This window comes from Mandrillus leucophaeus, unplaced genomic scaffold (assembly GCF_000951045.1).
Source record: "Mandrillus leucophaeus isolate KB7577 unplaced genomic scaffold, Mleu.le_1.0 Scaffold554, whole genome shotgun sequence".
In the NCBI taxonomy this organism is placed as follows: Eukaryota; Metazoa; Chordata; class Mammalia; order Primates; family Cercopithecidae; genus Mandrillus; species Mandrillus leucophaeus.
Window position 1 is genome coordinate 1,419,254 of NW_012105964.1, and position 12,725 is coordinate 1,431,978.

The following is a 12,725-nucleotide window of genomic DNA, read 5'->3' on the forward strand; positions in this document are numbered from 1 at the left end:
CAGCTACTCGGGAGGCTGAGGCAGAAGAATGGCGAGAACCCAGGAGGCGGAGCTTGCAGTGAGCTGAGATCTGGCCACTGCAGTCCAGCCTGGGCGACAGAGCGAGACTCCGTCTCAAAAAAAAAAAAAAAAAAAATTTCCACAGTTTTTGAACAGTTAATGATCTGCACTGATAGATCTCCAAAAGCAATAAACATACATGAATCAGTTAACAGTTACCTAACATCAGTCACCTTGTAAACCCCTCACCATTACTCCTCCAGCATTTTTTGAACTGCTCTTTCCCCAACCAGTTCTTGGACTTCACCCAACCTCTTCCCACCTCTACTTGCATCTTTGATTAGCATCTATGGGCATATACAGATGCCCTTCCCAACCTTTTGGCTTTAACTGTTTTTGCTCACCCACATTTGTTCCATTTATGTGGTCACCTGTTTCTCCTCTGTTTAGCTGGAGTCCTGGTCAGGTAGGGCCTACTGGTCTCTCCTTATACCATGTTATTAGTATTGAACCACCTAACATATTTTTAGGGATGACAAATGAATAAGAGTTTAAACCCTCTTAGCAGGTGGCCTTTTGTTCCCTAATGAGACATAGGCTCCAGGAAAGAGAGTTGGCCCAGTATCTCTAACTGGAAAATTAACCTATGTGAGGAAAAATTCAGAGGCTACAATACCTCTTTCCAGTGCTCATCACAGAGAGAATTATTTCAGCGAACCGATACACTTTGCTTGGTTTACTTTAAACAAACAAAAACAATCTTATTATCTCATAGATATCCTTGGATTTTATTTATTTATAATGTTTTAAAATCCCACATAGCACTGTTTAGTCAATGTGATCCACTTTCTTTATTCAATAGAATTGGCTGCTAATGACTTTTGGTCATTTTCCAAAACTGAATCCCCACTTAACTGAAAATGACTTAACCCCACTCAGAACATTTAAAAGAACACATCCTGTGCTGTGGAGAGCCTGGTGAACAGGCGCCATGAGGGCCAGCACACCTGCACACTGCTGAGAGCCCTTGACCTTAGCTTTGGGAAGGTACAGGCAGCTGCTGCGTCCTGGCTGGTATCCATCTCTCCGTGCCAATATTTCCCTTTCCAAGTCAGGCAGAGCCACCTTTGTGGTAGTGGAGTGTGGAGCAGGAGGAAATGAGTGGAGTCTGCTTGTTTCTCACCTAGAGGCAAACAGAAGAGAAGAGAGGGCCCCCTTGCCATTCCACCAGAACTAAGGAAAAAGACAAAAGCAGAGAAGATAAATAGTTATATTGTGCCTTTGTTTACTCAGAGTCCAGATGTAAAGGAAAGTGGAAAGAAATCACATGGACGATCGCTCATGACCAACTTCGGAAAACATAAGGTATGAATTAAGAGTAATAAATATGCATAATTCAGTTAATTTAAAGATTCTGGAAGGTAACAGGAGAATATCATCATGACCTTGGAATAACTGAAGATTTCTTAAACAGGACATCAGTAAAGGGAAAGACTGATATTTAAACTACTTTAAAAGTTAAGAACTTCTACACATCAACAGTATCAAAAAGCAAGTTACATATTGGGAAATAATATTTTGAATACATATATCCAATAATATATCCAAAAAAACTGTATGTAACATCTTAAATACACATATCCAATACATAATGAATATATGTTACTAAAACTGGGGTGTGTATTATATATTCTATCCTGAATTTATAAATAGCTTCTATAAATAAATAAAAAGAGAAGCACCCTAATTTCTAAAAGATGGACAAAACCCTTAAACAGGCACTTCACAGAAGAAGATATCCAAATTGCTAATAAAGAAAAGGGATTCACCTATCAGTCATCTGGGAAACACAATTTAAATGACTATGTGATTCCATATACACCCACCACAACAGATAATATTAAAAGATAGCAAGAACCAAATGTTAGTGAGGACAAAGAACTTGAATTCTCATACACTGCTTATGGTTGTGCACATTTGTGCAACTACTTTGGCCCACTATTTCACAGTATCTGACTACGTACTATGACTTAGCAGTTCTATTGTTAGGTATATGTCAAAAGACAGAAATAGGCCAGGTGCGATGGCTCATGACTATAATCCCAGCACTTTGGGAGGCCAAGGTGGGTGGATTACCTGAGGTCAGGTGTTCAAAACCAGCTTAGCCAACATGGCCAAACCCCGTCTCTACTAAAAATACAAAAATTAGTCAGGTGTGGTGGTGTGCGCCTGTAATCCCAGCTACTCGGGAGGCCAAAGCACCAGAATTGCTTGAACCCAGGAGGCAGAGGTTGCAGTGAGGCGAGATTGCGCCACTGCACTGCAGCCTGGGCAACAAGAGTGAAACTCCATCTACAAAAGAAAAAAAAGACAGAAATAATAATATTTATATTGAGATTGGTAATAGTACAAAGAGGAAAAAGTACAAATGTCCATTGATAATAGAATGAATAAAAATTGTGGTGTATTCACATAAGAGAATAGTTAACAACTAAGAAAATGACAAAATTACAACTATATGCAATAATATGATGATCTTTATAAACATGATGTTGAGCAAAATAAACCAGACCCAAGAGAATACATACAGTTTGATTCCATTGATATTAAATTCAAAACCAGGCAAAAGAAACCCTATAGAGTAGACATCAGAATAGTTATTACCTCCACAGAGAAAGGAATGACAGGGTTGGAAGATCAGAAGGCTTTTGGGAGACAGATAATATTCTATTTCATCATATGTGTGGTTGATTTGTGAAAGACATCAACCTGTACACTTATGACCAGTGTGCTGTCCTAACTGTATGTTATACTTCAATAAAATAAAAAAAAGTTACACTAACTGGTGTCTTCTGGACAGATTAGCTGTTTGACAGTAAAACTTACATAAGAATTCGATTATTAGATGGTGAACTTTACTTTATACATGAGGTTTCTGTAAGGCCGTTTCTTCTACTTTAAGGAATGTCATATATAGAATTTCCTGCCCATCAGTGAGATAATTTATTAGTAGACTAGTCAGATTAGTCATTGTCACAAAATATTGAAAACAACCAAAATATTCACCCCCAAAGAGTGTGTAAGTAATCTGTGAGTCATTCACATAATGGACAATTATGCGGCCATTAAAATATGATCCCTTGGAAGAGCTCAACATGTGAAACATTAAATGAAAAAGTAAGGTGAGAAGTTGATTCTATGGTACGATAACCATGGAAAGATGTGTCAAAACTGGATGTCCAGAAAGTGTATCACTCTCTCAATGTTATTATCTGTCACTGGTGATTCATTTATTATTTCTAATTTTTGCATTTTATAGTAAAAATGATGCTTAAAAAGACATTTATTATTGTATAACTCAAATTACTATGTGGAATTAGAGAGTATTTCACTTCTGGTTTGCAACTTGTCATTACAATTAAAATAGTCTTTCAAAATAGATGTTTTAGGGAGTACTTCACCTAATTAAAATTTATCATACCTCAAGTTATAAGAACAAATTGTTGTCCATGAGACTATTTATAGATTATTTTAATAAATATTGACAGTATTTTAAATGGAAAGTTAATGTTATATAGATTAGAGAATGACTTTCTGTGCCATTTATTTAATCATCACAACAATAATCCTTTGAAATAGATGTTCTTGCCACACTTTTTCTAAAGATCCAATAGGAAGCTAGTGAGGTTAGCCAGTTTACCAGTTTCGTGAAAGGTGGAACATGAGATCATCAAATGGTAGGGCTTCCATACCTGCATGCTGAGGTTCTCAAGGCATAAATAATACCGGAGAAAGTTCCAAACCAAACTGGCACCTCACTGTCAGTGCAATAGAGAGAAGTTGAGTATGTTTATGCCAACCGTGTACCTTTTTTGATTTTGGGGTGGGGGTTGGGGGAAACATGAGAAAATCTAGAAAGTGGCTGGTCCTATGGTAATTTGGGGATGGAGACCCTTTCCCTTTCTAAGCCACATTCCCGATGTCCAGGATTCTCTGTCTAAACATCTTACTTTTGTTTGTAGACACTATATTTTTGATGGCAAGGTTGTCTGCAATTATTGGGGTGGTCCTTCCCCATCATTTGTATTGTTTATTTATTTACTTAGAGATGGAGTTTCGTTCTTGTTGTCCAGGCTGGAGTACAATGGTGGGATCTCGGCTCACTGCAACCTCCACCTCCTGAGTTCAAGCGGTTCTCCTGCCTCCACCTACCAAGTAGCTGGGATTATAGGCACCTGCCACCATGCCCAGCTAATTTTTGTATTTTTAGTAGAGATGGGATTTCACCATTTTTTGACCAGGCTGGTCTTGAACTCGTGACCTCGGGTGATCCACCCGCCTTGGCCCCCCAAAGTGCTGGGATTATAGGCATGAGCCACCACGCCTTGCCCATCATTTGTATTGTTGAGGTCTGTGTTGCCTAAATACTGGGGCTATCTCCAAATTGGTGGGGATGAAATCATACCATCCCAAAAAAGTTTTATTGTGAAACAGCTAATCTGTCCAAGAGACATCAGATTAGACCTGGAGCCTTTCAGCCTATATTCTGTGGGTAGCAATATTTTTTCCTGCTGATAGAAGTGAAAATGGGTCAAAATCTCAAAAGGGAGATTTGATTCAGATGGTCATTTGAGTGCATACTGATCAAAAGCAGAAATGGGAGTTATTCAGTTTTTTTTTTAAAAAATTGCTACATGTCCTTTTTTAAAAAAACAAATGTGCCTTTTACAGTTTATTAATAGTGAGCTTCCCATACAAAAGGGCATTTTGTCCCTTATAATCATTTAAATAGATACTGCAACTTTGACTCTACCCCTAGTAGAAACCTTCAAAATGCATGACTAATAAAGTCTTTCTATTACATCAACTTTATGTGTCTTCGAAGTCACTTCCTGAGCATGAAACTCTCAGTTTTGCATTAACATTTTAATATAATTATGGCCTTAGATATGCTTGTTATTAATGGTGAAGCAAACTGCAATATTTGGTCATTTTTTCCCTCCAAGTTATTATGCTTGTGCAAGACATGTGCATTTTAAAGCCCAGCTCATTCTCTGCATGTTGTAAATATACTTGATACAATGAGTTTGTTAAGTTTGTTTTGATTTTTCTGGCAGAAAACTACAAAATCACGGTCTAAATCTTACAGTACTGATGATGAGGAAGACACACAGCAGAATACTGTCAAGGAGGGTGGCCAGCTGTACAGGTAAGAAAGCATCTCCATGTCTCCTGCTCACACTCCTGAGGCCCTTCCATCCTTGTCAGCTTAGTCATTTTTCTTGTACATGTCTAGAGAATTGGATCACAAGGAAAGTACTCTGTGCTGTGGAACATGTGAAGAACAGCTGGATATGAAATGATAGTTTATGTAGGGAACTCAGCACTGTGCCTGGCACATAATGAGCTCTTTATAAATGTTAGCTGCAGCGGTTGTCAAGTCAAAGGTATTTTCAGAGAAGAGGGAGGGAGCACATGAACTAATACAAAGGCCGTCACAAGAGACTAAAGAAGATGGATGCTAAGCCCATGTTAGGAGCCAAGCATCTGAAATCAGCCAGATTTCAAATTCTTGCTCCTCCACTTACCAACTTTAACATGGGACGCGTTTGGCTCCTCATTGTATCTGTCCCTTAGAGTCATTGTAAGGATTAAATGAATTAAACTAATTAGCCCCATAAGCCCTGGCCCAATTAAATAAGTATCCAAAAAAAGTTCTTTTTTGTTTGTTTGTTTTTATTGCCAATAGTATTTGTGATGAGTAACATGACCGTATTTTCGGAATCCAAATGGTGACACATGATTCATTACAGGAGTTCCTGGCAGTTTATTTATACCATAACATTCACAAAGAAATACAAATTATATACATTAGATAGATATGGATACATACACACACTTTTGCCTTTATTGAAAAATGAAATTAGAAGCATAGAAGCCCTGTAGGAATAAAACTTTAGTGTTCAATTAAACTTTATATTTGAGCTCCAACAGAATATCTACACACAAACTAGTAACTAATTAGAAGGGCAGAGGAGATGTATGTGGTCCCTACTCTAGGGAACAGAAAATTGAATATATAGTTACAGTAAAGGATAAAGAGAAAATAATAGGATCACCTTCTGGGAGACCTCTGCTGTGACTGTTGTCATATGTAAGTTTGAGAAAGGCTTAACTCTGACACATATAGCCAGGGAAAAGGCAGTGTTTGAGGAAAGCTACAGTAATCTTAATGTGTGCAAAGGAGACGTCAATACAGGTATCATATGAAATCATTTTGCATGCTGCTTAGTGTCAACTATAGGTTTTCCCATAATAGTTATCAGGGCCCTGAGCATCTATGATGATGTCGTTTTGGGACTTCAGTAACCTAAGGCACCTCTAGGATGAGGAATAAAAAGAGTTAATTTTCTGTAGAATTTCTCCATCTCACGGAATGTCTTACAGTTTTACTTATAATTGTGAGGCATGACTTCACAGTGATTTATAATCATTAGCCTTCACAAAATCAGATTTTCACCAGTGGCTGTAGAGTTTCCTAATTATATGGTAAAGAAGGAGCATGCATTCTTTTTCTATTGATTTTTACCGCAGTAAAGTTCTCAGCAGACCATCACATTCCCCGCATATACCCACTTTTCTCCTATAGGGGAACATCTAACTATTGAAAAGAAACCTCACGAAAGAAGATATGCAAATGGCCAATAAACACATGAAAAGGTGCTCAACATTATTAGACATTAGGGAGATATAAATCAAAACTACCTTTTCACACCCACTAGGATACTTACAACCAAAAAGGCAGGCAATAACACATATTATTTCTGTTCCCTAGGGTACGGACCACATACGCCTCCTCTGCTCTTCCTAATTAGTTACTATTTTATGTATAGATATTCTGTTGGAGCTTAAAAATATAAAGTTTAATTGAACACTAATGTTTAGGTTTGATTTTGGTAGTTATGTTTCCCATAGGAGAAAAGTGTGTGTGTAAGGGGAATGTGATTGTCTGTGGAGGACTTGACTGCAGTAGAGAGTGGCGATACAATTTGTAAGGTTGCAGAGCAGATCCTAGGAGTGGTTTGTAGGAGAGAGAAGACTATTAAAATATCTAAGACAAAAGCAGCACTAGATAAAGTAATGAATGTTTGTTTTAAGAAAGCTGGAGAATATAGAAAAAGTATAAAGAAGAAAGTTAACATCCTTTGTAATTACACCTGTCCAATAATCACTATGGAAATTTGGCATATTACCCTTTAGGTATATAACTCTTGTGGCCCACTACCCACTATACAGTGTTTCTGTTCCATTTTAGCCCGGGTCTTCTCCCTGCAAAGGCCATATAGTTTCCTGATGAACTCTGGTGTTACTCTCTAACTGGGTCACAGTGGGAATCCAGCCTTTCACAGCAGAACTCACAAATGCATGAGGAAGAGGCTGTGATTCCTGGCAGAGCAGTGAATAAAACCACATTACATTAGTCCCCACGTTATCATGAGAAATGACTCTGGTGGGCACCTGAAACCACAGATAGTAGTGAACCCTCTCTATATATTGTTTTTCTCTTTCCTTATTAAGTCAAGCACTTTCACCTTTTCATTTAAAGGAAGCACTTTGCAGCATCTCTTTGGCATATCTGAATTGCCAGCATTACTACTCCTGCACTTTAGGGCCATTATTAAGTAAAATAAGAGTTTCTTGAACATAAGCACTGCAAAACCTCCACAGTCAGTCACATAAGAAGCCATACATCATGGATATGCTGGACAAAGGGATGGCTCACGTCCAGAGTGGGACGGGGCAGGACCTCACAAGATTTCATCATGCCACCAAGAATGGCACACAATTTAAAATGCATGACCGGGTGTTATCCTAGCATTTTGGGAGGCCAAGGCGGGTGGATCACTTGAGGTCAGGAGTTGGAGACCAGCCTGCCAACATGGTGAAACCCTGTCGCTACTGAAAATACAAAAAATTAGCTGGTGTGGTGATGCACACCTGTAGTCTCAGCTACTCAGGAGGCTGAGGCAAGAGAATCACTTGAACCCGGGAGGTGGAGGTTGCGGTAAACCAAGATTGCGCCACTGCACTGCAGCTTGGGTGACAGAGAGAGACTGTCTCAAAAAAGGAAAAAAAAATCTCATGGTTTATTTCTGAAATTTTCCACTTAATATTTTTAGAACATGGTTGACTATGGGCAAATGAAACTCTGGAAAGGGAAACTGAGGATAAGAGGGGACTACTGTGGTAGGATTTTTGTGGTAGAAAGAGCACTGAATTAGGAATCACACTTGGGTTCCAATCCTGGCTCCCTTAGGACCTGGGGCAGGTATTCCCTATTAAATCATTGTCTTAAATAAGGAAAATGGGATAACCAATAACCCAAACCTCTTTCAACTCCAAAATGTTATGCTTCCTATGTGGGTACCTCACAGATTGGGTCGCCGAAGGAAAACCATGAAGCTCTGCCGAGAACTCTCTGATTTGGTTGTGTACACAAACTCCGTGGCCGCTCAGGACATTGTGGATGACGGTAAGAATGAAGAGTTTTCTCCTTCCACTCTGAATAAACATTCTTGACCTTTCTCTTTCAATTGTTAATGAATTTTTGTTAATCCGATTATCAACACACATTTTTGGGACTATGTAGAAACCAATTTGAGTGTTAGGAAACTCACTGCTGCCATAGTGTTGAGTTGACATGGAGGGTTCTACTGATTACTGTGGTTGCCTGATTGACCAGAGGCCAGAGAAAGTTCCCATAGGGCCGAGGAGGACTTTATTACTGTACAAAGACAAGTGCATCAGGGCAAGACCTCCCTGCAGCACTTGAACTGTGAAGACCAGGCCCGGCTTGAGGACCAGGTCATAGATGGCCATTCCAAATGCTAATGACCAAAAGAAGAAATTAATTGGCTAAAACCACACCTTGAAAAGCCCTATATTTTCTCAGTGAAAGTTTTGACTTGGGTGAAAATAGCTTAATCCAGATTGAAGTTTTAACAAAAAGAGCAGAAATCTCAGTAGCGTTGTCTCCGTCACTGTTTTTCACCTATCAGTTGCCACACGGAGCTGAGAAATTCTAGTCACATCTATTCATATCCTTGGCTTTCCTGCTAGTTACTCTTGTCTCCTTTATCTTGTATTTCATTTAGTTACTGAATGCTTACAGAAATAACCTACTGTCATGTGGCTTTTCATCTAATTTTAATTTTAGTGGAACTGAAATGTAAATCAGAACCTCCAAATTTCTCAACAAGTTTTAGTGAAGGGAAACAACATTGTGTCCTCACAAACCTCCAGGATTCTTCCCTCCCATCGCCCCCTGCCCAGCCCCTACTCCACAAATGTATCTTTTTCTATTTGCAGAAAGATTTCTTCCCTTTGGCCTTGATTCCTTCTTCAAATGGTAACAATTATACAAGATTTAAATGAATTTCACATGTGAAAGCATGAGAAACTGTAGGATTCTCAGCAACAGAGCAACAAACTCTTATAACAATTGCCCTTAGCTCAAAAATAAACTCAGGGAATGATTGCATTAAGTTTAAATGTATATTTGGTTTAGGGAATAAAAATTTCCAATAAATGGCTTGGAAAACATAATACTATTAATTTAATGAAAATTAATACTGAGCGCTGTTTAGCTCTTGAACTTCAACTGTTTTTGTCTTTTTAATTTTTTTGCCAGCCACAAAATGAAAACTAGATAATGAATGCATGGCTTATCCTAATGTGATACAACTCAACTTTATTAATTTACTAACTGATATGTGCCTAATTAGCAAGGTCATATTAATGATATTGTGATGTGCATATTTATGTGGAGAGACAGACAAAACAGTAGTATTGATTACAGTCCTATTCCATCTGAATTAGGCTTGTCAAAAAGATATTTTCTCCTGTAATGTTTAAAACATCCCTCATCAAAATCTGCAAATAAGTTCAATATTAGTATGCTTGAGATATGTAAACTATGTTAATAGGTTATGCCAGTAAATTATATTTGAAGACATATCTTTAAGGAAAGGGTCTAAACTAGAAACATTATCACATTAAAAACTGTAATCCTCTAATTTCTTTGCCACAATCTGTATTCCTGACTCTTCTAACTCTGGAGTACATTGTCAGTTGAACAGCGTCTAACATCTAAGGGTGTACAACCTTGAGGACCACAGGGGCCCTGGGAAACTGTGTGTTAATAAACATGCAGAGTCTAGATATGACTCAGGCCCAGCTGGCTCAGCAAGACATATATAGTTCAACTCGTTGGTTTCATGGACCATATCTCTCTGTCTGGGCTCACACACACTCAGCTTATTAGGGCTAAATAAGAATGAGATTCTGGGTAACTTTGGGTCTTTTTATCTGGGCTTGACTTTTCCAGCATGTTCGGAGGACATATGGGCCATTTTGGGGATAGAGTGTGGGTGCTTGGTGAAGGAGTGGGAATAGTGGGGCTTTGTAGATATGGTACAAAAGGTGGGATTGGAGACAAGAGTGGAATATTAAATGTTTGGAGCTTTACTCCATTGTGACCCCCAAATTTGCAGCTTCTGTGAGTCTAGATTGACCCCTCCTGATGATTGTGCTGGCAGAAACTTTATTACAGGCTTCATGTACTTTTACCTCCCTTTACTTTTTTCCATAGTTTATATGCGTGGCTAGGTGAATGAGTGTCCCTGTTCTTAAAAGTTTTATTCCTTTATAATGCTTTTGACCTCTTTTTCTCCATTATGATTCCTTTCTCCCAAACAGGTTTCGGCTTGTTCCATAGTTCTTATTCAAATCAACTTTAAAACTCAACTTTTTATTCTTGTAATTGTTCTTTTTCCTTTATTTTCTTGGATCCTGAATGTTACTATTAATACATGTTTTACACGTGTGCCTTTTAGATGAGTGCCTTCAATGAATGTCTTCCTGTTATCAGGAAGAAGCTATCCAGTTTTATTTATCCATGGTTGCCTATATGTTTGGCAAAGATACTCTGTTTAAGTTTTTTTTTCTACCCGTTCTTTTCATGCTAGTCAGATAGTCATAAATTAGTGGGATGATTGAATTCTTAGGGAGAACAGGGGACCCAGAAATAGACACCTACTGGAGCAAGACACACAGCTCTGATTTGGCCTCAAAATTCCATTCCTAAACATGGAATTTTATGTGTCTTTCCTGTTGAGAAGCTGCCTCTACTCTGGTTGAATCCACTCTCTAGTGCTCTGCTTTTTGCTATTGGTATACTCTGACATTATCATAAGGTCTTTTGTGCGCGGCGTTTTCTTTGCTGTAGTTCTCACTTCCTTTTTCTCTCTATTAAAAACTGCCAGGAACCACAGGAAATGTGTTATCATTCAGTGAAACAAGAGCACATCAGGTTGTTCAGCAAAAATCAGAGCAGTTCATGATTTATAATCAAAAGCAACTCACGAGGATTTACCCCTCTGCCTACCGCATTGATTCCAGTAACTTCAACCCGCTCCCCTACTGGAACGCAGGCTGCCAGCTAGGTGCGTACTCCTTGGGAAGGAGCGGTTCTCTGTACGTTCTGACTATGCCACCATCTTGCCTAATTCTCTCCAACTTTTAACTTGCACAGTGGCACTGAATTATCAATCCGAAGGACGAATGATGCAGTTAAACCGAGCCAAATTCAAGACAAATGGCAACTGTGGCTACGTCCTCAAACCCCAGCAAATGTGCAAAGGTGTGTATTAATTTCACAGTCATAAATGCAGGTGTATGTTAATTTCATAGTCTAAATTCAGGCAACCTTTATTAAGGAAGCTGTTTAGAAAGTGTGATACCCTAGAGTTTTTCAACATTTTTTTTTTTTTTTTCCAAAAAGATAGGTTAAGGTGTTTGAATGTGGATTAGAATTCTTGTTACCACTACTTAATATTTGGTTAGCCATGATGTTTAGAATGTTACCTTGAGAGGTTGTGTGTGAAAGAGGGACATGGATGGCATTGGGTTATCATTTGAAATCCAGTGCCACGTATAAGCTGGACTGCTTTTTAAGGTCTGAGCCCTATCTTTCAGAAACTATCTTAGGTAATGTGAGTCTGTGACCTGCTGGCAAGCTTCAATTCCACCTGAAACAATTTTATCAAGCTCTTTTACTCAGTGTAGTCCAATTACAAAACAGTGCTAACAAAAGAGAAAGGATAGGCTGGTTGTGGGGGCTGATGCCTGTAATTCCAGCACTTTGTGAGGTCGAGGCAGGCGGATCACCTGAGGTCAGGAGTTCAAGACCAGACTGGCTGACATGGTAAAACCCTGTCTCTACTGAAAATACAGAATTAGCTGGGCATAGTGGTGCATGCCTGTAGTCCCAGCTACTCGGGAAGTTGAGGTAGGAGAATCGCTGGAACCCGGGAGGCAGAGGTTGCAGTGAGCCAAGATCACACCACTGCACTCCAACCTGGGTGACAGAGTGAGACTCCATCTCAAAAAAACAAAACAAAACAAAACAAAAAAAGGATAATGTTGTGTTAGATCAAACAACACTTTCTTTTGGTTCTGCTCATTAAAATTATTTTTAAAATTTCCAAATTACATTTACAACAATTCAGATAAAAACATTGTTGACAGGATTATCTTCAAGATTTTATGCTTTGCACGTTTTCTTGCTCTGCTGTTTACTTAATTTCAGGTCTTCTTTCTGTTTGTTATATTCACTCATACCTGAGATAGTTTAGGTTAGAAAATTATTTGAATCTGACATAATT

General features: G+C 38.6%; 1 protein-coding gene across 3 annotated transcripts in view; it reads left to right on the forward strand.

Annotated features, from left to right (window-relative positions):
• Nucleotides 1-12,725, forward strand: part of PLCH1 (phospholipase C, eta 1) — a 254,831-nt gene that overhangs the window by 228,845 nt on the left and 13,261 nt on the right. For all 3 annotated transcript variants that reach the window (XM_011998057.1, XM_011998059.1, XM_011998058.1), the window contains 5 exons: nt 1,294-1,365; nt 5,118-5,209; nt 8,436-8,533; nt 11,325-11,504; nt 11,594-11,701. In XM_011998057.1, the coding sequence (XP_011853447.1) occupies nt 1,294-1,365; nt 5,118-5,209; nt 8,436-8,533; nt 11,325-11,504; nt 11,594-11,701 (550 nt within the window). The remainder of the gene's footprint in view (nt 1-1,293; nt 1,366-5,117; nt 5,210-8,435; nt 8,534-11,324; nt 11,505-11,593; nt 11,702-12,725) is intronic.